General features: G+C 38.7%; 1 protein-coding gene across 6 annotated transcripts in view; it reads right to left on the reverse strand.

Annotated features, from left to right (window-relative positions):
* The window catches only part of LOC106067518 (vesicle-associated membrane protein 7-like), a 138860-nt gene that overhangs the window by 22308 nt on the left and 91640 nt on the right, over nucleotides 1-24912 (reverse strand). For 5 of the 6 annotated variants that reach the window (XM_056038957.1, XM_056038956.1, XM_056038960.1 and 2 more), the window contains exons 3-8: nucleotides 19528-19585; nucleotides 19314-19412; nucleotides 17164-17213; nucleotides 16241-16328; nucleotides 5501-5588; nucleotides 5335-5402 (exon numbers count right to left, since the gene is read on the reverse strand). In XM_056038957.1, coding sequence (XP_055894932.1) covers nucleotides 5335-5402; nucleotides 5501-5588; nucleotides 16241-16328; nucleotides 17164-17213; nucleotides 19314-19412; nucleotides 19528-19585 — 451 coding nt within the window. The remainder of the gene's footprint in view (nucleotides 1-5334; nucleotides 5403-5500; nucleotides 5589-16240; nucleotides 16329-17163; nucleotides 17214-19313; nucleotides 19413-19527; nucleotides 19586-24912) is intronic. The other variant, XM_056038961.1, reaches the window with a different exon arrangement.

Genomic DNA, 24912 nt, shown 5'->3' on the forward strand with positions numbered 1-24912 from the left:
CTGATATTCCTTCCGAAAATATTGAAACCTGCCTTTTAGCTGCCTGGGGTGGGGGGGTGGGGGGGCGATTTTGAGTTTGTGTTTCCATACAAACTGTCTTTGTGACCTAATTTTTTTTTTACCAATCGAGATTTCCTTTTGCACCTAGGTCTATTCATATACAGCAAGTTAAGAAACCCACGTTTGCAATAAGTTTGCATACATGCGTTGATTTAAAATGCATATCATATGCAATACAATTATGGGCCGAATCGTATGGTAATGTCCGGGCATATTTTGCGGCCAAAGTCCGCCCCTGGTATTAAGGAGCTTAAGAACAAAATTGTGAAAGGAAGTGAGCTTCATGAAATCCTTTGTGTTGGGAAAGAAAAATGAATTGGTATTCAATCAGGACTGTTGTAAAGACAGTTGCAACAAAGGCGCTGTTGGTGTTAACGCTGTCTGTGACTGTGGTTTCAAGTCGTACAAGTGTGGCTTTGAAGGCATGAAGCGTGACAACGATGGCGGTGACGATCTTAACAATGAGTACCGACCTGAAAAGAATGAAGCAGATTAAGAAACGAAAGTTGAAACTTTTAAGCTGACTGAAGCTTTTGCTACAGATGAACCTGAGATGAGTAGCTCCTTCAGCCGGATTGATCAAGACAACGCTGGGTCTACCTCTAATCCTGTTGCTATGGAAACGGTAAGCCTCTGTCTATCTGCAAGTGCTTACAAAGGTAACTCGAAGCTCGAGGCATTTAACAAGAACTGTACGAGCGGTTCTTCACGAGGAGAATGCAAATGCCAAGAAACTCAGCGGCGGGGCCTGGACCTGTCTAACATTTGTACCTCTTTCACCAGCAGTGAGAGTGGCACGAACAAACATGAATCGATTCCAGCAGAACTAAACTGCAGTAGCTAATGAACGTTGTAAAAGTGCCTTACAGACGATTCTTCCCGACAGGGCTGAGGACGACTATTTGTTAAACAGCGTGGCTTCATGTGGGTCTACAACTCTATGGCGGCCCTTATTGTGGCGGTGACAGAAAAGCAATATGAAGAAATTCCCCTCTTTTGCTCTAGCTACGGCCGATAGTAGCGAACGGACCCAGGGCCGGAGTGAGGTGCGCTATGTATATGGTATGACCTAACCCAATACTGGGCACAACCATTGTGGAACCTACAAACAGGACTTTGGGTGAAGAGCTCCCGGTATACGACTGGTCGTTGGATAAAATCCTTTCCAACGGTTAATCGGGATAATGCCGCATACAGCGCCGATTCCCTACTGGACTTTATAGAAGATGATAGTTACCTTGTGTATCTTTTGTCTGAAATGATTAAGTTGCCTGTGGCACACATCTCTCTCCATTATCATTCATTTCGCCTAGTCCCTGCTTTCCCATGATCTCCTCGTATCCTCAGTTGTCATTGTTGAATTATAGCCCATTAAAAATTAAATGACGATATTTTTCTTAAGTCTGTCATGTAAAATGGTAATCAATCTGTTCTAAATGTTGTCTTTCTCCTCTTCTGCTCTGGATAATATCTAAATTATCTTCTTATTTGTGTGGAACGAGCCTATTAAGATCCGTGGTCCATACACCTCTCACCCGATAATTGCTCTCTGTGCCTGCTTGGACAGCCCCATGGCTACTCTTTGAGTGTGTGTAGCCTCCTGTTCACAAGTCCTGAGAATAAGTTTAGCTCGCCGGAAATCAGTCGCTCCTGCCCGGAACCAGTCCATCTTGACTCACCTAAGATGATGAGATAGAACTTTTTTATCCAATCTATCGATAATGGTGACTATCATGGTGGAGACGATGGTCTTCGGCTTGTCTGCTTCAAGATGACTCTGGCTTCCACCATATGCATCATATACCTTCTAACTTGAGAGCAACATCTGTTGTTTTGCTGCTGGGTGTTTCTGTCACTGGGTGGTTTTTCAACAGGATAGGGTAGCTAGTCCTAAGCCCAACCTTCCCACTTTTTCAGCCGGGCTAAGCATTGTCTAAGGCGGATTTTTGCAGCATTTAACAACAGTAAAAGCCAGATATTTTCAAAATTTATGCCTACAGGAAGGAGGACATGATCCCTTCCCAAAAAAAGGAGAGCATGTCCTCCTTTTGCAGACTTGTGGTAACCCCATGGGAAAGAATATCATAAAATGGCTAAGAGCTCTTTCCTTCAGGGCGGGACAGACTTTTGTAAGTTGATAAAAGGCAAAGTGAGTTTTTTTTTTTAAGTGGGTGGGATTGGGGGCGAGGTGGTGAATCGGCCATTTTCTCATTTGTAGTATCTGCTAGCAATTTATGATGGATGAAGAGCTTTTTTGAAATGTTATGCCCATTGTTTCAGGATTTCTTCCTTATCGGTCAATAGTTTAATTTCACCAACATTTAATAAAGGGAATAAACCTGATTGGATTCTCTTAAACCTTGTTCTTGACATATTGCTTGTTTGCAAATTCTTGTAAAATTGCTACTTTCTTGCTGAGCATCTTGCTTTTGGCGAAATCGCTTTTATAGAATTTAACGGATGCAAGCAAACATACATTTATTTGACTCTACAATGACGGCAATAGGCATCAAAATTTGACCGGAACCAGGCAGATTATGCAATTAATGAACATTATCCCGTCATGTACTGCGCGATTATTGTTTGTCCCGACCTTTTTAGCTTCTGCAAACGAAAGCAAAAATACCCAGTATCCAATGTATATAATCCGTTGAAAACTGAGATTGCCCTCGAATACTGCAATACAAATATATTTGCAAACCATCAAAGCGGGAGAACTCAATTTATAGGGCGTCACTTTAAAGTAGGTTTGAAACAAACAAAAGATAACTATGCAATATTCTATTTTCATACGGACCTCACTAGATGAGTAGTTAGTATGCCGGACTGACTTAGTTCGAATTCAGGTCGTACCCCTTTTTTTGTGTATAAAATAACGACTACGGTAAAATTCATCCAGTGTCACAGGTCAAAAGCTTGCTGAGAGAGTCACTCAATTTTATCACAGCATTAATTATTATTTATTTATTTATTTCAATCATTTATTATTATTTATTTATTTTATCTCAATTATTTCCCCAATTTCACTACCAAACCCCATCTTTCCTCTTCTCACTAGACTTAGTCCACTTTGGCGACAAAAAGGCCACGACTTTTCACTTATCTCCCCTTGACCGGGGAAAGATAAACAAATCGTCACTTACAATGGTCCTAGGCGCTGGATGTCCGACGTTCACGGTCGACACCACCTGGGCTGGTATATACCTCATTCTTTCTTCCACCCCTACACACGTCTCTCTTTGATCAAAGAGATAATCTCTGTCAGCGCGCCTCATGACATTCCTAGGTGCGACTCAAGTCTCTAGTCAGATACACCCACGTGAGAGATAATCTTTAGTCTATCGCCTTTCCTGTTTCCGCCCATCTCTTCCGGACCTTTATAAGCTAGACTAAGTCAGAATAGACATACTCTGTCATTTCTCCTTCTCGCTGACAGTCGAGCCTGGCCTAATCATTTATTTTTTGCTCTTAGAGGAATACCTGGTGGTAAGCCGAACTTAATTACAGTTCCATCTTAATTAGTTTGTGTATATTTCTTGCTGGATATTATCATGTAAATTTTACTCATCCTATGTATGTTTAATATGTGCATTGTTTATTTCTCACTGGCGTAAGTAGAAAACATAACCATTGCATATGTACATATTTATATATCACATTAACCTATGTCAACAATATTATTGCCACGTTGCTGAATTGATCATTGACGCAATCTTGTACATATTTGTACATCTTATTTTATTCCCTTTATCTCGGGTGACCGCCTTGGTAATTTTACTAACGCATTAACACTGCGCTTAGAAAATAGACATGAATTATCTCCCCTTTTCCCATTTTACTTTGACGAGAGTTGCGCCCCTTGAACGGGCCCCCATTCAAGCTCGCTCCATTGTTCATGGCCGACGGCCGTGTGTGAACAATAGCGTCATGGTCGCTGACCATCGTCCATTTCTCCCCCCCCTCTCTTCCAACTTATGTTGTTTAATTGAGATTATTATCTCCCTTACTATGTACATTTTATATCGCTACCATCAGCCATCTATTTCCAAATCCCATTTGCCATCATCTCCCCATTGTACTCAAAAGCAATTTTACCAATCTGACGAATGCACCTCAGTTGAGGGCATCGATAAGATGCATGAGAGACATGTCCTAACTTGTCTATTCAATAGGATCTGCCTATTTGCTATTCAGTTTCACCTGCATACTTGACCATACTCAACTGCCCATTTGGATCTACCTTTTAGGTTCGCTTGCCTATCTAGTGCTATTCAGCATTACAGGTCTTTACTTGTCAACCTACTTGGCGCTATCGGCTCTACTTGCCTGCCTATTTGACAGTCCACTTGTCAACCTATTAAGTACGACGTACCTATAGACCACGTGTGTATGCGAGACGTCTTAGCTTCGCCAAATCTCCGCAACTCACTGGACATACCCTGCTAACGACGCTGCTCACGGCAGATCAACTCTACTCGCAGCACACTTGTGCCCACGGTAGCCGGCCACCCGCCCTACTGTGCCTACTACAGATATCAGAACTTTGGATTGAGACTCCACAAGAACTGAGTCAACGGCGTCCCTCTATCCCCTAGAGCGTCACCTCCAGCTGCAAGACCTCTATTCGGAGCACAGCCAGCTGCTGCATCAGTATGACAACCAGCTAAGTGCAGAGGACAAAAGTGACATACTCTCTCATTAAGTGCTCAGTATGATGATACAATACAGCTAAAGAGATAGATGCAAATCCCCCTCCTATCTTATTCTGCTTGTACATTTGTGTAAATAAATATTCTTAAATCTTTCAGTATTTGTATCTTTCTCCATTGCTTGTCTCGTTGTGTGCCTGCTCCCGATACATCTTTGATGGACCAGTGTGTGACAACTGAAAAATAATCATCCCGTAGACATTAAACAAGCCACTCACACACGTCATACATGAGGTCCGTCACACCCAGATATCCCGTTGTTTCTCCCCCCCCCCTTTTCCCCTTTTCATCATTTAAACAGGTCCAGATAAGTGATAGGATCATAGCGCATTGAGAAAGCTAAAATCGTGAAATAGTGCTAAACAAAAACAATTGGTAAAAATATTTCTAATCGCATAGATTTATTGTTGTTGGTCTAGATCTATTACAAACTTAAGTACTGACTGATCCAAACTAACTGATACAATTACACTTCCTATAAGCTTAGTAAGTGTTTTTTATGTTTATTTTTTTCTTGGGCTTTTTAAACTTTTGCATAACAATAAGTCTTAACTGTATTACTTACATTTGCACTCAAATCTTCCGTCTTATCAACCAGGAGTTCTAGCTTTTCTCCTCTTTCTGCTAAGTGGTCTATTTGAAAGAGAGATAGAAAAATCACTTTAAAAAAAAGCAACACCAATAATACCTTTTCATATAAAATAATAATTTAAGCACAAACGCTAACTCACCGATATTTTTAACCATAATACATTTTAATTCATCAACTTGAGTTTGAACTTTTGAAACCTGATCTGGTCTATCTTCTGATACACTCCTCTGTTGAATAAACATTTTTTACATATTCTGTTAATATACTTTTTAAGATTTTTTTTTACAGCACTTAAATCTTTCACACAATATCTTTCATAGAAGTGATTTGATTCGATTTTTTTAAACAAAATATATTCTTTTCTCATAAGATGCCGTCACATATGAATGTGCTTTTAAATATATTCTAGAATTAGCCACAGACTACTTCCGTTGGTTTGTTACCAGGCTATAAATTGTTTATTTTGTCATGGAACCCAACCTTTTTTAAAACTTCTAACAATAATAATAAAAAGGCCAACAAGTTAACGCTTCCTCATACATTTCTTTCACTAGCGAATTGTAGTATTTATAAAGCTGAATTGGACCACCCTGTTAATTCGAGTATCACCCCCCCCCCCAAGTCTGCTTCAATAAATAGTTTTTTTTTTTTTTTAAATACTATGTATTTTTTTAATTCTCAGTTTTTAATGGAAATATTTTATAGGATCTGTGAAATTTGCGGGTCTTCAACATTTGTTCATATCACATTCTGAAAAATCGAAGAGCTCACATAATATTTTGGCAGTACGACCTCTTTTTTTTTTGTCCTTTCAATAAAACTGCCCGCATTTCAACAATTCCCCCTTTTGTCCATGTATTCTATTATATGTTACCCGCTTTAAAATCCTTTCCCAAACTCACTCACTTAGGGCCTGTGAATTCTATATCACTTTTCTCTTCCCACCTCCCTTGTCACACATTTACTTTTAGCCCATGAATTCGATTACAGGTATCACTTATTTCTCCTCACCCTACGCCTTAGAAAATAGTCCAACATACAATCTATGTGTATTCTTCGACTTCTTAGTTCTTCAATGGAATAATATGCTTTTTAGCCGAAGCACTTTTTAGCGGCCCCCGAAAGGGGAATAGCCGCTGTGAGTTTTGTGTGGTCTGTCTTTTCTTCCCGTTTAGATCACAGAAACTAAAAATTATATTGAAAATATGACATCTTGATATTTTAGACCTTTCAAAGTTCTGATGCAACGGCTACTTTTTTTTTCTGAAAAAGAATAATATTTAGAATTAAATTATAAATATTTAAGCAGTTTTTTCTACATAAAAATACACGATTTTTACAACTATTCCCTATTAATAGTAAAAAAAAAACAACACTAGCGACTCCATTTCTATGGGCACAACATTGTACCTTGACAATTAACAACTAGCTGCAAATTATTATTTTGCACATTGCCTAAACCAGTGGCAACTATAAATTATTATATACAAGGGAATACTACGACGATTTGTAAGGTGTCATTCTATTTATACATTATTATTTATCATATCAAAAGATTATTCGTTATTATTGATAAAGACTAAAAAAATTACAAAAGAAGCCAAAATATTGACATTACAAGATTTTCTTAATATGGTCAAAGTAGTAGGTATGTCTAAAGAAGACTACATATTGATTGATTTAAATAGTGCGAGAAAAAGCTAGAAGACCATGAGAGAAAAATAATAGAACAAGAAGAGAAGAAATGCTGAACGAAAAGAAGAGATAGGGTATAAACGCACAATGCCCAGGCAAAAAAAAAAAAGGCAGCCCAACAGAAAAATCCAAATAATGGAAATGTATTATTTATAAACTTTGAAAACTAAATATTACTTTTCAAAGATAGAAAAGAGCAATTTTCAAATATTCACAGCGAATTCCATTACAGCTTGAAAAAAAAGAGTTACGTACATAACGATCGGATACGAATTTGTATTCATTTTCCAATCTAGGTATACCATATATAGGTCACGGACAAAATGCTTAAAAAACAACAAAAAAACGGAAATATAATTTTTGTTCTATTCGTATTAAGCTACCAAGTAGCTTGCTAGCAGAGGTATCAGCTGGGCTCTGTTCATTTAGGATATTGTCTGTGATATCCTCGGAGCATCTTTTTTGGAATTGTTCCCAATCAGCTTTATTCAGCTTCCACCGCTGAGGTCAACTGAATGAGGGGAGATTGTTAGCAATGATGATTGGAAAGTGATCACTACCCCGTAGATCATTGCTTACTGACCATTTAAAGTCATCCAGAAGTCCGAGGACGCATACAGTGCGATCAATGCACGTGAGAGATCCAGTTCCTGGGTGCAAGTAGGTCGGGGATGCATCATTAAGTATGCATAAATCATGTTGGAGGAAGATATCCTCCAGCATACGACCTCTTGTGTCAGTATTGTTGGATCCCCACATAGTGTTATGGGCATTGAAATCCCCAAGGATTATATAGGGCCGAGGGAGTTGTTTCAATAGGTCCTCCATGTCTGTTGGGTTTCATGAAGCGCCTGGTGGTAGATACAGGCTGCAGCAAGTGATAACCTTGTGTAGGGTTATCCTAGCTGCTACGGCCTGTAGTGCGGTCTGTAGTTCTACCTTCTCATGGGGGACGCTGTCCTTCACAGGATACAGACTCCACCTGATGCTCTCTCTGCATCCTCAACATTCCTGCTGTAAGCACTGTAGCTTCGGAAACTGAAGCTATCTTTCAGAAATGTTTCCTGTAAGCAGACAGCTACAGGAGTCTCAGAGTCCATAAGTAGCTGCATTTCCTCATAATTGGCCTTGAGGCCTCTACAGTTCCACAGTACAATTCTGGAATCCATGGCTTATTCCAAATGCCCTAATTGGAGCTATTAGGCCTTGGGAGGCCCACGGAGGGTTTTCCTTAATGCCAGTGAACTAAGTATTTTTAGTCTTGGGTTTGGGGGAAGTCTTTCTCTCTGGAGAGGGGAGATCCCTCTGGTTAGAGCGGAGGTTATTTCCTCCTCCCTCACCTCGGGCATCCTCTCTAATTTGATTTCTCCCATTAGGGAGTTTGTCATCTTCTAACTTAGTAAAGGTTGGAGTGTCTGGCTGGGTTCTCTTAGGAGAACCTGAGTCAGACATAAAGTCTCCGGGTTCTCCCGGAGTGTTGGTTTTGACATGCTGAGTTTGAGTTTTTGGCACAATTTAGGCCATGTCGTGCCCGTAATACATCAAGGATTACTCTCCTTTACAAGAGCTAAATTCCATACAGTTAAATCATTAAAAACAAGGTCTATTCACAGTTAAAATAGTAAAGGTAGTAAAAATTTACTAATTAGTAATTCGGCACCTGTGCTCCCCACCCGCCATCGAGTCCAACAAGGGGACGGGCCATTCGGATGTCCAGAATGAGCCCACCAGGGCTACACAGGCGCTATACTCAGTCAGCTGCTGCATACAGCAGCTCCCTGATTGACCTTCCAGCATAGGTCGAAGACCCATGCTGGTAGCTCAGCATGACCAGCCGGTTGACCCAGAGCGGGCCATCTGGGCCTCAGGTTCTTGGTGAACTTGGAGCCAAAGAATTGTATTGTGGTAGTTTATCCTCGGATCACTTTATCCCCCCCTTACACGTCGCAGTCCACGACAAAAGGACTGGTCTAAGACAATTTAAAGATAAGGAGACAAGAGTGATGAATAATGAAGGCAGACTGAGAGAAAGATGAGGCAGACACAATGATAGTGTTACAAATGAACAGTGATAGGTAGAGGTCAACGTATGACCCCGGCGAGATGACACAGCAGCGAGTGTCCTCTGGAATCTACATGTACAAACAAAGACAGGATGTAACGTGCCCTCACGTGTTGTTCCAGGGGACGAACAGATCTAAGTAGGGGGACAGTTACTAATGAACAGTGACAGATAGAGGTCACTACGTGTGACCCCAACTTGATGACACTGCAGCCGATGTTTTCTGGAATCTACATGTATAAACAAAGACAGGATGTGACGTTTCCTCACGTGTTATTTCAGAGGATACTAGCCGTGTTTGTGCAACTTTGGACAAGCGATTAGGGACTCTATATAAGCCAGAGAGTTAATGTTAAAGTCAGTCGTATGGAGTCGTGAGTGAGCCGTTACAGTCGATACAGACGATGTAAGACGTGTGCGGCTCTGTGGAAGAGAAATGTGTACGACTCGATGCAAGTTAACTAGGGTAGAGTTAACTGGAGTGGACTACTGTCGTTAAAGTCTATACAGCGAACTACAGTGGACTTGAGCCGTTACAGTCGATACAGTCGATGTAAGACGTGTGCGGCTCTGATTCGGTAGACTTGAGTACGACTTGGTTCAGCTTTGGGAGACCTGGAGCGACACTGGGAAGTGTGTCGTTGGTCTGTTCTGTGGAATACGGCTCGAGGAAAGTTGAAAAGAGATGAATTGCAACGAAGTGAAGAGATGAATTGCAACGAAGTATAGCTAACTGTAAACTGACAGATAATGTACAGTCTTCTACGCTACATGTTACAGTGATGAATTGTTAGAATTAATAGTCATTAAAGTTATATAAAGCTGAAAGTTTAGTCGTCAAGTTCTTTGCAGTGTTTTTATTTGTGTGCCTACTACTACATCTAGCCAGAAGATTCAGAAATACGTAACAATAGTAAAGAAGTAGGGCACTTTTGAGCTCCAAAAGTGCTAAGGAAAGAGGAGCGCAGTTTAACGTCATGTCTCGGGACGAAACGAGAGTGTAGAATAGGCATCTAGATTGATCGTAAACACTTTAGATATATATTCGATAACGAAAATGCTTAAATCTATATTCAAGTTTTAAATATAGTCTACCCAGATTGCGAGATTTTATACATTATTATTTACAAATAGCTATTTTACCCGGCTTTTTTTTTTTCGGGTTTTGAATTATGTTTTTGTTTTCTTATAGGCCTATTCATAGCTAGTTTCTTCAAGATTGGTAGAGAATCTTTTCTGTTTTATTAGTTACTAGCCTGACATTAACCGCGGCCTGCGGGTCTAAGTTTGTGTTTACTAATCTAGTGGATTGGATCTAGATGTATGTTAAACTTAGCTAATGATCCTTTCAAGTTTTTTCTCTTTCGCTACGAAAATAAAATTAGTTTTGCGAAAATGGGTTTACCCGAAGCCGATACATACATATCTATTTAAAACGAAAAGAGCGATAGATTAATAGTATAATTAAAACGGTTTGATCCGATTTGTTAAATGAATAGGATTATAAAGTAGACAATTAAACGAAATAATTTTTAGTACGCGATTAATAAATGAATATAGTCCTATCTCAACACGGCTTCGCAGCTTTCATAAACGAATGTATTAAAAATGCTTTAGAAAACCAAATTTTATTGTTAATTTGATCAAAATATGAAATGAATGGACTATAAATAGTATGTTCATGTATTAAAGTATAAAACTATTTGTGTGAAGGAGAAGTTATATTATCTAATTAGATCTAGGAATGGAAAGATGTGTAACATTTCGGTACTGTCTAATGAAATAATGTTCGCCAGGAAATCTGTAGTCACAGATATAAGGAACTAATGTATGTAAAAAATGGTTTTGAATTACAAATTTGAAGGTTAATTTTATTATATAATGAAATCAATGGAACTTCTTTTGTATTTTCATGTGTCAAAAACTATCTGCGCAAAGTGTATTTCGTAAAATTATATCTAGATCATTTCGTAAAATTATATCTAGATCTAAATCCTTTCGGTCTTTTCTCATGTCAACATTGTAAACAAAGCCTAGATCCATAAATACTACAGCTTTAATAGAGTCGGACAACTTTATTTTTTTTGAGGGTCTTAAGTTTGTTTTAGGGCTACAATACATACACTACGGTCTAAGTTAGTACCCAAGGAACATTCCTGCCAAGTTTTACCAAGATTGGTCAAACGGTTTTGATTTCTATTCGTCACATACATACGCCTTACTTTTTACTTTATAAAGTAGATAAAAACGTTTTGAGTTTGAGTTTTTAGCACATCGGCACAATTTAGGCCATGTTTTTAGGGGAAAAGACGCTATTAGTTTTGTGCGAAATGTCTGTTCGTCTGTCCCGTTTAGATCTCGTAAACTAGAAAAGATATTGAAAATCCAACATCACAATATTTTAGACCATTCAAAGTTCTGATGCAACGGCTACTTTTTTTTTCTGAAAGCGAAAAATCTAATTTTTAAAATCAGTTATGCAAGCAGGTTTTTTAAAGAGAAAAAGCCGATTAGAATGCATTATAAGTTAGACCTTATTTAAAACGAATAGTAATCTTGTAAACTTCATTTTCATGAACATTTTTTTAAATTGCGGAAATTTTTTTTTTTTTTTTGAGGATTCGAATAAGAGATTGAATATTTTTCAAAACAATTAGATCAATTGTAAGGCCAAGGGAGGCGCGGTGGCTGAGCGGTAAAGCGCTTGACTTCCGAACCGGGGTACCGGGTTCGAATCCTGGGCTTTTCAACTTTGGAATCTTTGGGCGCCTCTGAGTCCACTCAGCTCTAATGGGTACCTGACATTTAGTTGGGGAAAATTAAAGGCGGTTGGTCGTTGTGCTGGCTACATGACACCCTCGTTAACCGTAGGCCACAAAAACAGATGAACTTTACATCATCTGCCTATAGACCACAAGGTCTGAAAGGGGAACTATTTAGGCCAGGTTCACATCTAACTTTATATTAACTTTCACCTATCCTTTATGTAGTGGGGAGGACATGACATACGGGTCGACTGAACTTCACCAAGCACCGGTCAGCAAAGGACCAAGTTGACCTGTGCCCCGGAAGCCGGAATTTGAATTCCTTTTCCTGCTGGCATCCTGCATTAAAACTCACTGGGCCGCATCCACTCCAATACCACCTTGTCTGATCCTGCTGTGTTTGTCCTAAGTTCATTGTTTTGACCAAGGCTGCAGGTAAACACATTTTTACTGTTTCTTGTATATCATATATTCTTGTTTATTTTTTATATAGCATATTGCTACTCAGGTTTTGTCCTCATTGTCGGACTACCTTTGTTTTGTAGTTTTGAGATGCCTTTGGAAGGAAGGCCCACTCTGTATATAATATGGGGACCTCAGTTCCTATTTTGTTGTTTTTTTTATCAGTCGAGCTCATATCTTATGAGCCAAGCCCATTGTATCTTTTCTTTGTGAGTCAAGCTCACCATATTAATTGTCCCTCTTGTAAATATATTCCTATAACCAGTTGTAGATACTGACTGTTAAGAAACCGTGTATAGATTTGTTCTATTTAATTGTCATAGTTTTGTAAGAAAAGGTAAGAGCGAAGCTCTTCAATGTATGTTAGTTTTATATAGAACTAGTTGATTTATTTTTTGAAAATTACTTTGTCATTTATTTTTATAATGTTTGGTGGTGTTCCATATCTCTCTTGTGTTTATAAAAGAGATGATTGGTTCACACTATAAGAATTTCTTATTTGTTTTTTTTTGCTTGATCTAGTATTTATACCTGATGTTGTGTTTACAAATTGGTCTGTTCATTTAGACCATATAATTTTGTTTATTTTATGCTCATTAGTAATTATGTTGTATGTTTGCCTTTGGCAGGTTTTTTGTGTGCATTAAACTTGAAATAAACCTCCTGACTTGCTTCGTCATTTTGGTTGTCATATTCTGTGCCGAACCCACCACATTTAGATCTGCGGGAAAGTTGGAGCACTACACAAGATCTGTTAACCTTCTTTCTCCATTCTTATCTCTCATTTGTCTGATATAATTTCATTCGGATGTTCTTTCTGAAAATATTGAAGCCTGCCTGTGGCCGATTTTGAATTTGTTTCCACACAAACTGTCTTTTGTAACCTTGTTTTTTACCGTACTAGATCTAGAAAATACGTGGGCAAAGTGGAGTGTGTGTTTATGTACTTTTAAATATAATTAATGAACATAATAGATTATACACGTAGATCTACCTAACCCTAACCATCACATCACAAAGAGAAAAATTGAAAGATTGATTTTATTAAGCTGACACAGATCTAGTGATGATGTAATCCACTTTCTCCTAGCTGGGAGTCCTCAGTGGAGGTAAAATTAATAGGGAGGCCCAATGCAAAGCGGATAGTGTGGCCTCAACTCAAATAGAAAAGCAAAAAAATTAAGACGTAAAATATGCCATGAACTGTTCTGTATCAACTGTATCTATATCAAAATCAACAAATAAGTTGAATTCACATAGCACTAATATGCTTCATGGACGATTTATGGTCACTAAACTAGAAATAACATTTCCACATGTCAAACAATGGTCTTCTAACATAGGTATGTAATCTAACAAGTAGATCTAAATATTTGTCAATAAACCTTCAATCAAAGTAGAGAATTAAAATTAGTGCTAGGCGAGAAGACATAGATCCATAGAGTTCTGCTTGAGATTTAATTCACGTTTCGCTATTTTTTCTCTAAAAAAAATTCTGTGAGTCCTTTTGCGAGACTCCTGCCAATTGGAGGCCAAGGCAGCTGCCTATTTTGCATATGACTAAGGACGGTCCAGCTACAAGATTGAGGGGGGGGGGTATAGGTTGAGCGTAACTTGATCAAGAAAAGAAAACTGCTCCTCTATTACACTAAATTTGTTTAACAATGTGTGGTTGTGAATGGGTAGCGATTCCACCTACCGCTTCCCCCTCTCTTTTCATATTGTAATAACCGAAGGGAGGCAAACTTAACGAGACAGACGTTTATTTACAGGACATCACAAGATGTTTATTTACAGGACATCACAAATACATGTAGAACAACATGTCTTGAGCACAGCATCTTTACATCAGCTCTCACTTGGGCGGAAATCGTTCTCTCTCTCTCTAATAATGTCAACATCCGACTTAGTCTTGTCACTAATAGAAGAAGACGAAGATCCGGATAGGCCTACCTACCTATTGAAATTGAACCGGAGATTTATGAGCTTATTGGCAAGATACATGAAGGTATTGATGCAATGTGAGAACAAATTTACAGTATGGGGAACAAGGTAGATAAAATGGTGTCTCAAGCGAAAGAAGGAGTAGACTCGTTGATAAAGGAGCAGTTGCCTGTAGACTCGTTGATAGTTGCGTGGTCAAGACTGTGGCTGCACAAACAGTGGTGACGGAGACGCTGGGGATTGGAGCGCCGTCTGTGTCTGTGTTGTGGGCAAGTCTTGTGGTTGTGACTTTCAAGACGAGAAACGTGACAACGATTGCTGTGATGATCTCAACGGGATGTACCGAATCTGACGGAAAGAGACAGGAAGCAACTGAAGTCTGTTACATGCCTGAAGCGTTTGTTCCATCTGGAATGTTACCAGTACCTCAATGAGCCGGACGGAGCAAGACAACGTCTGCGTCCAAGCCTGTTTCTATGGACTTTAAAGACCTCTGCCTATCTGCCGGTGCCTACGGGGGAAATTGGAAGCTCGACAACTGCATCCAGAAGTTTATCATGAGCTGTACGTGCGACGCATCACACAGGAAATGGGGATGCCAAGAAAACTACAAACAAGGCATGTGTACTTCTGCCATCATCATCGACATTAGCATAGACGAATGTCAATCAACCCAGGCTAAATCTGAGCTGTCATGAGGAAGACATTCGAAACTTGAACTTGAAGAGAACTATCTCCTGGATGTGAGACTGTTGGGTGAGGGTGACTGCGGCGCATTGGACTTTGTTTGCAACGTTGCTGCATGTGAGCCTGCAGTCTCCTTGGGAGGCGTCTGTCGAAAGGGTCTGCTGAGACAGCGTTTTTGATCAACGGCTGTGCTGAGGAAAACAGTGCTCGACACAGTCTCGTTGTGTGTCAAACGGCCGCGTCATCGTCTCAACAACAGCCTGGTCAACTGGCGGAAGAGAAAGCGGCACCAGAGGAAAACAGTAAGGATGATTTCGTGGGGAACACGCTCCCTGCCGCCTGTGCCTCCCCCGATCGACCTCCACCTGAACTGTCTAACCTCCACTGCACTGTTTCTTTTCGGGACGAAAAGCTCTAAGAAGGGGGCAATGTTATAACTCTGTCATGCGCACCGCAAGCCAAGCTAGTGCAGAAAGAAGGTTAGCACTATTAGTGACAAGACTAAGTCGGATGTTGACATTATTAGAGAGAGAGAACGATTTCCGCCCAAGTGAGAGCTGATGTAAAGATGCTGTGCTCAAGACATGTTGTTCTACATGTATTTGTGATGTCCTGTAAATAAACATCGATGTGTCTCGTTGAGTTTGCCTCACTTCAGTTATGACAATATTTTGAGTGATTCCTAGTTTCTGAATTAAAGTATTGTATTTTGAGTTAAAGAATCTTCATTGTTTGAACTACTAAACATATCTACATTTGAATCTCCGGCATGAAGTTTTTCTTTGAGTGTTTAGTAGATATTAGAGGTATGGATCTTCATTAAATCATAATACTAAATAAGCATTGTCTGGTCAACACAATCCTATAGTAGCCCCAAGTCAACCTATACATCTAGCACTAAAAAAAAATAGCCTTCAAATTCAGACAACAATAAATGTGGCTCAACAAAGATGGATTTTTAGGAGTCATTTATATTATAGGGATCGGGTCTAAAACAAGGAAATCCTATGCCGAACTGGGAGTCTACCACTTAGTGAGGTTGTGACAGTGTATCGCATGAGGTTTGAGGAACATGAAGCGCAAACACGGACGTCCTCATATAACCTGGCGCCACACTTTCATGGAGGACCTCAGAGCAGTGGACACCAGGTGGAAAGTGGCTTCAGACATTGCCAGTGACATCTTTGTGGAAACAGTTTGCCACCTAATGCGCCGAAGGATCTAAGTTTAAGTCTTAAGATAAACTTAAGGTACTTATTATTACCATTTGTGATGCCATTGTTCGTGAAAAGTCACTATTCATGGCATAAGGCAAGGCAGTTTGAGCTCGAACTCCATACTGTGCTTGAAATCTAGATGCAAGATAAAACATGGTAAATTTAAAACAAAAATGTACCTAGCTATTTTAATGGTTATGGACATAAGCACTCCACTACCTATAAAATGATGAAGGTAGGAGGCCATTTATATGAATGGTAATGTCTTCCTAACGAATATTAGGGATGAGTGCAGTGTTTCACATGTCTGCGCAAACAGAGTTGCGACCTTCATATTTTGCCACATCTAATGCAGACAAAGCCGTAGTCCGGCGGGAGTCTTATTTAAGTTTTCTTTTCCACTTATATGATACAGCCTTAGTGAGAACTCATCAACTGTCTCGCTCAGAGAGCATCTGCTGTCAGTTACTTTCCGTTATGCCGGTGAGGACAAAATGGGTTGATCTTTATAGCGCTTCCGGTGGCACCTCTGTTACGCCGTCCTCCTTTGAGCTTGCTAAAAAAAGATCAGGATAAGTGTCGGACCAAGCGCAGCCGTCGGATGGTAAGTAGTGCTTCTATAATTTCCACACCAGCCTTCAGCAGAACATAACCGGCTATTTGTAAGGTAGTCTTGACAGAGTATGTCCATTATGGAGCAAAGGTGTTCCAGAGGCCTTAAATGCCTTCAATAGAGCAGAACTCAGAGCCATAGAAAAGTGTTTTACAAAAGTTATTTTACTGCTAAAATACTTGAAAAATACAATTTATGAAGAAATGGACATGTAAACAAATTTATCAACAAATTGAATTTAAAACAGCTACATTTTTAACTGTACAAAAACACCAACTAAACAGAGTTACTTTACTTGTTATGAGATATTTTGTTTTAATACTCACAATGTTAGTTAATTCTAAAAAAAAATGTTACCTTCTTTTTATTTCATTTAAAAATAAAAAGGCCTTTGATCGTTCAAAGTCCTAAAAAAGAAAACAAAATTGATAAAAGTATATTTATTACACTGTATAAATGTCATAAAATTAATGAGATTGTATAAAATTGAATAACAAAAATAAAAAAGATTATAAAAGGCTTTTTAAGCGGCCTCCGAAAGAGGAAAAGACGCTAATAGCTTTGTGTGCAATGTCTGTCCGTCCGTCCGTCCCGTTTAGATCTCATAAACTAGAAAAGATAGTGAAAATCCGACATCATAATATTTTAGACCAGTGATGCCCAAATTACGTCCCGCGGGCCAGATCCGACCCGCGACGTGGTTCTGACCGGCCCGCCAAAACATCAGCACAAAATGTAGAAAATATAAAGAAAAAGGTTGAAAAATTTATTTTCTCTATGTTATGACTCTCACGTTTCCTTTGATGTATTTCATACTAATCTATGTCTTGTTAGTTATTCATGTTAATTTGTTTTTCTATAAGAACACAAGTTTGTTTTTTTCAGCGACAAGAATTGACAGTTATTTTTAGAGTCTTGGACGATTCAGCGGCTGTCTTGAGCTAGCTGTGTCCTTGACATCTCATGTGCATCTTTTCTGCATCTTTTAGGTTCGGGTATACATCTAAATTACCAAGCCAACATGTTTGATTTGTACAGAAAGTGTGGCTGTTTTTAAAGAACATAACATAAAGAGGCATTCTATAACAAACCATTACAAAAATATGGAGGCATTGTTGGCTTGAGCGGCTAAGAAAAGAGTCGCTAAGTTACGTCTAGAGTTGAGCGAATGACGAAAATATTTACCAAGAAGTCAATAAAATGAGTCGCGGCTGTAATGGAGGCTACAGAGTTGCTCACATTTTAAGAAGGGAAATGAAGCATAAAAAAAGTGCTTGCTAGAAGGAATGGAATAAAATCGGCCTGAAAAAAAATAAAATGCATTTAAAGCTGTCAACATTTCTGGCATGACAATTGCAAAACGAGTGGATTATTTGATGAAAAACTCCATTCAAAACTAAATGACAGAGCAATAGATTTCGAAATAATTACTATTGCAGCTGAGGAGTGACACCAAGTGGAACTGATTGACTTAGAAAGCCAGACTTCCCAGCTTGAGAAATTCAGAGCAATACAGACAATAGATTTCTTCGCCGTGTTGTCTACATAAACCTTGCACATTTCCGAAAACAATTGCTGTGTAGGATCACAATGTTTACAAGCACTTAATTTAGTAGAAAAACTGTTTCAGTTATAAAACACCTGAAACCCTTGTTATGTAATTGACTTATGGCTGGATCCAAGGGATTGTTATAAAACTTTTTAAAATGGTTTAGTCTCTATTTCATTTTTCTGTATCTTTTCATTGATGTGGCCCGCGACATGAGTGTCGGAAATTAAAATGGCCCGCAGGCTGTATAAGGTTGGGCATCACTGTTTTAGACCATTCAAAGTTCTGATGTAACGGCAACTTTTTTCTTTTCTAAAATCGAAAAATCTAAATTTTTAAATCACTTATGCAAGCAGTTTTTCCATAACAATACATCCTTTTTTCAACCATTCACTATAAATATTAACAAACACGGGAGGCTCTTTATTACGGCAAGTGACTATTTACCATATTTTTAACAAATTTATGCAAACGGTTTTAGATTTTTTGTGAACATTTTTTTTACATTTGTATTCCTAAGTTAAGTAAGTTCTACATTTACACACACAATTTTTTTTTACTTTTTTTTAAGAGAAAAAAATCTGTTTAGTATGCATATAAGTTAGACATAAATTAAAACAATTAATAAGTAGGTTTTCATATTATCGCGTAGACCGCAGCGCTGCAAGATCACCAAAGAGCACTGAACGAAAGTATTTTTTTTTTACGGAAATATGTTTTTTTTCTTGAGGATTTAAATAAAACAATTAGATGAATTAGATATTCATTAAGAGACATCAGTTAGGTAAGGTTCACATCTAACTTCACATTCACTTTCACCTATCATTTGGTCTGCTGGATCGCTGGGACACCACACAAGATCTGTCAAGCCTTTTTCTCCATTTTTCTCTGTCATTAGTCTTTGATGAATTTCATTCTGATATATTCTTTCTGAAAATATTGAAACCTGCCTTTTTACCTGCCTGGGTGGACCATTTAAAGGGCTGATTTTGAGTTTTTCCACAAAAACATCTTTGTAACCTTCTTTTTTTTTTTTCCTTTCTTGCATTTTGTTTAACTATGTACATGAAAAAATAATTAAAATTTTATTAAAATAAATAAGTGTATGTTTATATTTAGTAATTCTAAACAATAATTTATCTACCATAATTTAAACAAAACTTTGAACTTACATCGTCTGTAATGCACATATAAACTATCTTGTCCTCCGTAATGTAATGAAACAAGTAACTGTAATTAAAAAAATCTAAGTTGAAATATTAAAAGTCATTATCATCACTAATTATTCCATAATAAGGCTTGTCTTCGCGTTCGAAGATTAATACAGCATTTCCCGTGACAACGCAACCCCAGCTGTGACCTACACATTTTGCCTCACGCAGGGCAAGCATAACCATTGTCGCCGATGGTCGATTAAGATTTTCTTTTGGTTACCATAGTTACCAATGATTGGATGTATTGATTCTTTGTTAAACATAATATATTTTATTAGCAATACCCAATGACATCGCACATTGATTTGTTCCCAAGCTAAATATTATTTATTTTCCCATGGACCAATCCCATTTTCTTTCTTACTTATCGTAATATAATGGACCCTCTCACTCTTTTTTATTTTTACTTATAACAAAATGATAGAAATTAAAACGCTCCCCCAAACATCCCTTTAGCCAGCTAATGCTAGTATCTATTACGTTAAACAGAACCAGCCCGTAAATTCGAGTATCACATCTACCCCTACTCCCCCTTCCCCAACTCTCGTCCGTAACAAATAGGGCATTGTCTTATTTCCAATATATATTGTATTCTTCTGCTTTTCCGTTCTTAGTCGAAATATTTGGTAGGCTCTTATGATATTTTTTTGCCCGGGTCCTTTTTTTTTCTTATTACATCCTAAAAAATGTTCACATAATACTTACGCCTTACCTCCCACCCTTATTTTGTTCGCACTTTCAATAAAACTGCCCGCAATTCAACAACTCCCATTTTGGACTGTATTCTAGTGCATGTTACGTTTAATTGGAACGGGCCGCTTTAAATCATCCTCCCAAACACATTCACTTCTGACCTCTATATCACTTTTCTCGCCCCCACAGTTTTTTTCTCTCGCCCCGACCTCAAAACACTTGAATTTTAGTATCTGTTACATCTAACAGGCACGGCACGCTTTGTAAAACTACCCCCCCCCCCCAATCACATATTTATTTTTTGTTTTGCCAGAGGATTCAATTACCAATATCACTTATTCATCCCACACTCACTAGCATTACCCAATGGCATCGCACGTTGATTTGTTCCCAGGCTACGCCTTAGAAAATGGTCCTACATATATATGAGTATTCTTCAACTTTTCAATTTTTATCAAAATATTTTAAAGGCTCTCTGATGCTATCAGGCCATCAATTTTTAAATTATTTTGCTCCTAATAACTAAAATAACTAATTATTGTTAGAATTAACAAGAAAAACATTTTTTTAAATACATTTTTAGCGGCCCCCGAAAGGGGAAAAGACGCTATTAGTTTTGTGTGGTCTGTCTGTCCGTCCGTCCAGTTTAGATCTCAGAAACTAGAAGAGAAAATGAAAATCGGACATCATGATATTTTAGATCATTCAAATTTCTGATGCAACGGCTACTTTTTTTTCTTTTCCGAAAGTGAACCATCTAATTTATAAAATTATATATGCAAGCAGATTTTTCAAAAAATTACACCACTTTTAAATGATAAACTTCAGGGCCAGTAAGTCTTATTAAAAAATTCATAATCTACGTCATAAATGCATGAAGCTTCATTCATAGATTCGCGCATTAGTACAAAAAAAATTGCATCTAAGGCATTAGCGGATCCAGAACTTTGGAGTGGAGGGGGCGATTTTTTTCCAAACCCTAACCCTAACGCCCTGTAAACCCTAGCCCTATACATAAACGTGCGTACAGCACACACACACACACACACACACATATATATATATAAGAATAGATAAACAGTATTTCTCAGTATTTTCATGCATTCTTCACTGCAGAAACGCATTCTCCTGACATCTACAGCTCTTTATCCATCAGTGAAGTTCGGGGCGAAGCCCCGACGCCAAAAAGTGTTTTCTTGCATTTTTCACTGCAGAAACGCCTGCTCCTGACAACTACAGCTCACTATTCATCAGTGATTTTCGGGGCGTAGCCCCGACGCATAAAGCGTTTTCATGCATTCTTCATTGAAGAAACGCATTCTCCTGACATCTACAGCTCATTATTAATCAGTGGAGTTCGGGGCGAAGCTCCGACGCCAAAAAGCGTTTTCTTGCATTTTTCACTGCAGAAACGTCTGCTTTTGACATCTACAGCTCTTTATCAATCAGTGGAGTTCGGGGCGAAGCCCCGACGCCAAAAGCGTTTTCTTGCATTTTTAACTGCAGAAACGCCTGCTCCTGACAACTACAGCTCACTATTAATCAGTGATTTTCGGGGCGTAGCCCCGACGCATAAAGCGTTTTCATGCATTCTTCACTGAAGAAACGCATTCTCCTGATATCTACAGCTCATTATTAATCAGTGGAGTTCGGTTCGCCCCGACGCCAAAAGCGTTTTCTTGCATTCTTCGCTGAAGAAACGCATTCTCCTGACCTAAAGCTCATTATTCATCCTATTAAAAAAGGACTTTTTGAATAATATTGTACTTGAAAAAGATTCTAATTTGAATGTATACGTCCTTAATACATTGCAAATAAATCCGATTTGTTCCTTGAAAAGATCAGATACCCCACATATTTAGATTAAGGCTTTGAGGATCGCCGCCGAAAAAAAAATTCGATAAATAATATTCAATAAAATTCAAGCATAAATTGTGAGTTATAGTCCAAATTTAACTAGAAAAATATTAGATTAAGTAGAGGTTGGAAAAAAGGCTACTCATCTCAATCGTGACTCTTATACTGAAAATTTTTGTTTGAATTCTAACTTTTCCAAAGCAAAGTCTTTCTTAAAATAAATATGATAAATTCATGTGAAATTACATAAACTCTGTCTGGAAATGGGAGGGGCGGTAGAATGAAAACGATTTATCCTCGCTCCTTTTTATAATTTCTGCTAATGATTACATTTGGCATTAAAGAATAAGGGTGGGGCCACTCGATACGAGAATTTAATTTATAGCATATATAAATTATATTTGGCTGATTTTTTTTTTTTACATTTTGTAATTTCTTAACTATAATACAAAAAGAAAAATTATTGCTTCGTCCGATGAGGGAAAGGAGATGGCATGTATCGCCCCTCCCAACTGTTTTTTCTTTTATATTCACTAATCATAAAATTTGAGATTAGAGTGTGGTGCGACATAATATACAAATGGTTTCACATATCAATTATATAGAAATTCAACTATTTTTGTTCACAAACTATGATTCCTCCATAAAAATATGACCGCCCCCCCACTCAGAGGGCTAGAGCGGGGAGGGCAGTACATGCAATCGCCCCACCCCCCTTTTACCCCACCGAATCGGCCAAGATACCTGAAGGAGAGCGACATAATATCAAATTTATATATCAATGCAACTAATCACTGTAATAAGAAATAAAGGAACACTGAAGAGTAACCTAAAACATAAGGCTTTATTAAACTAGGACGACACATGAACTGACGAAAGAGACTTGGACAGTAGCACACTAGATCAATGTTGTGAACACATTCTCACGACGTTACACAAACATAAACAAATAGCAACTATTTCACCACATTCACCCCGCCTAGAATTAAAATAGCAAGTATAATAATATAGTAGGCCAATAGCATAAATAAAAAGAGAATGCCAGTGCATGTAATATAATAGATCAATAAACAGTGTCGAAATATTAATTTCTCTTGTAAACATTAATAAATGGTGATACAAAGAAACCTAAAAACCAGTATCTGTTGTATGACTTATAAACAATTACTAGTTTCTGTTTTAAGTATTAAAAAATAGTGTAGTAAGTAAACATGTACGTAAGTAAGTGAAAAGTAAACTCTAGTATCGGTAGCAAGAGATAAACAATGCCAGTTTATGTAGAACATAGGTAGTGCAATAAAGAAACAACTCTAGACTCTATAGTTCGGTCTGGTTCTTCTCTCTCTTAAGTTGTAACGGGGTTGACTATCCTGTTCTACAGTTTGGGAGTCACTAGTGAGTTCCTGAGCGTCAAGTGGGGTATTTTCAAGAGGAAGCGCTCGGAGGTCCTCAGAGCCTACCAGGGGTTCTTTCCTTTCTTGTATCACCGTAGGGGTGTTGGCTGGTACTTCCGTGTTTTGAGTTTCTGGAGGATATTCATTATCCTCACTCTGAGGGAAGAACGAAGGTTCACTTGTTGTTGTGGATGGGGAGGGGGTGGGAGCCAAGCGTCTTAGAGAGACCGTCTCCTCTTTACCGCTGGGCAACCGTACGACGGCATATTGGGGGTTACACATCAGCAATTCGACTTCCTCCGAGAGAGGATCATACTTTGAAGATCGGTTCTCTCTTCTCAGCAACACTCGACCTGGGCTAGATAGCCAAGTGGGGATAGATATCCCGAAGGAGGATTTCCGGTTGAACCGGAAAACTCTCTCATGTGGAGTTTCGTTTGTTGCCGTAGATAGTAATGATCTAATCGAGTATAGGGCCTGGTTCAAGACAAGCTCCCATCTTGAGATCGGGAGATCGAGGTCTTTCAGTGCTAAAGTAACAGCGTTCCATAGAGTTTTGTTTAGTCGTTCAATTTGTCCGTTGCCTGAGGGATTAAAAGCGGTTGTTCTACTTGTAGCTATTCCCCTCTCGTGCAGAAAGGATTGCACCTCCCTCGACATAAAGGACGTACCTCTGTCAGAATGGACGTACTCTGGCATCCCAACTAAGGAAAACAGCTGATTTAAACACTTTATGACAGTAGATGATGACATATCGGGACATGGGTAGGCAAATGGGAAGCGTGAGTACTCATCCACCATTGTTAATAAGTATTTGTTGTGAGTAGCAGATGGGAGTGGCCCCTTAAAATCAATGCTTACTCTCTGAAATGGTTGGGTAGCCTTGATGAGGGTGCCTGAAAACTGTTTGAAGAATCTAGGCTTCAGTTCAGCGCAAGTTTTACATTGGTTTACCACTTTGCGGACGTCCTCGCAGGAAAAAGGTAAGTTCTTAGTCCGAACAAAATGGAGGAGTCTCGTGACCCCTGGGTGACAGAGGTTGTTGTGTAACAGTTTGAGGTCTTCTCCAGTCATTGCTGACGCAAAGTGGTTCCTTGAAAAGGTATCCGCCGCAGCGTTTTGTTTCCCGGGTCGATATACGACGTCATATTGGAAACAACTAAGCTCCAGTCGCCATCTTTGAATCTTTTCGTTTTTGATCTTGCCCTTGTTCTGCTGGTCAAACATAAAAGACACTGAGCGTTGATCTGTAACCAATGTGAAGGGTCTACTGATAAGGTAATGTTGCCATTTTCTCAGGGCTTCTACGATAGCGTATGCTTCCTTTTCCACTGCTGAGTGTCTGCGTTCACTATTAGTGAGTGTTCTTGAAAAGAAGGCGACAGGACGGCCGTCTTGA

Source organism: Biomphalaria glabrata, chromosome 8, assembly GCF_947242115.1.
Source record: "Biomphalaria glabrata chromosome 8, xgBioGlab47.1, whole genome shotgun sequence".
Lineage (NCBI taxonomy): Eukaryota > Metazoa > Mollusca > Gastropoda > Planorbidae > Biomphalaria > Biomphalaria glabrata.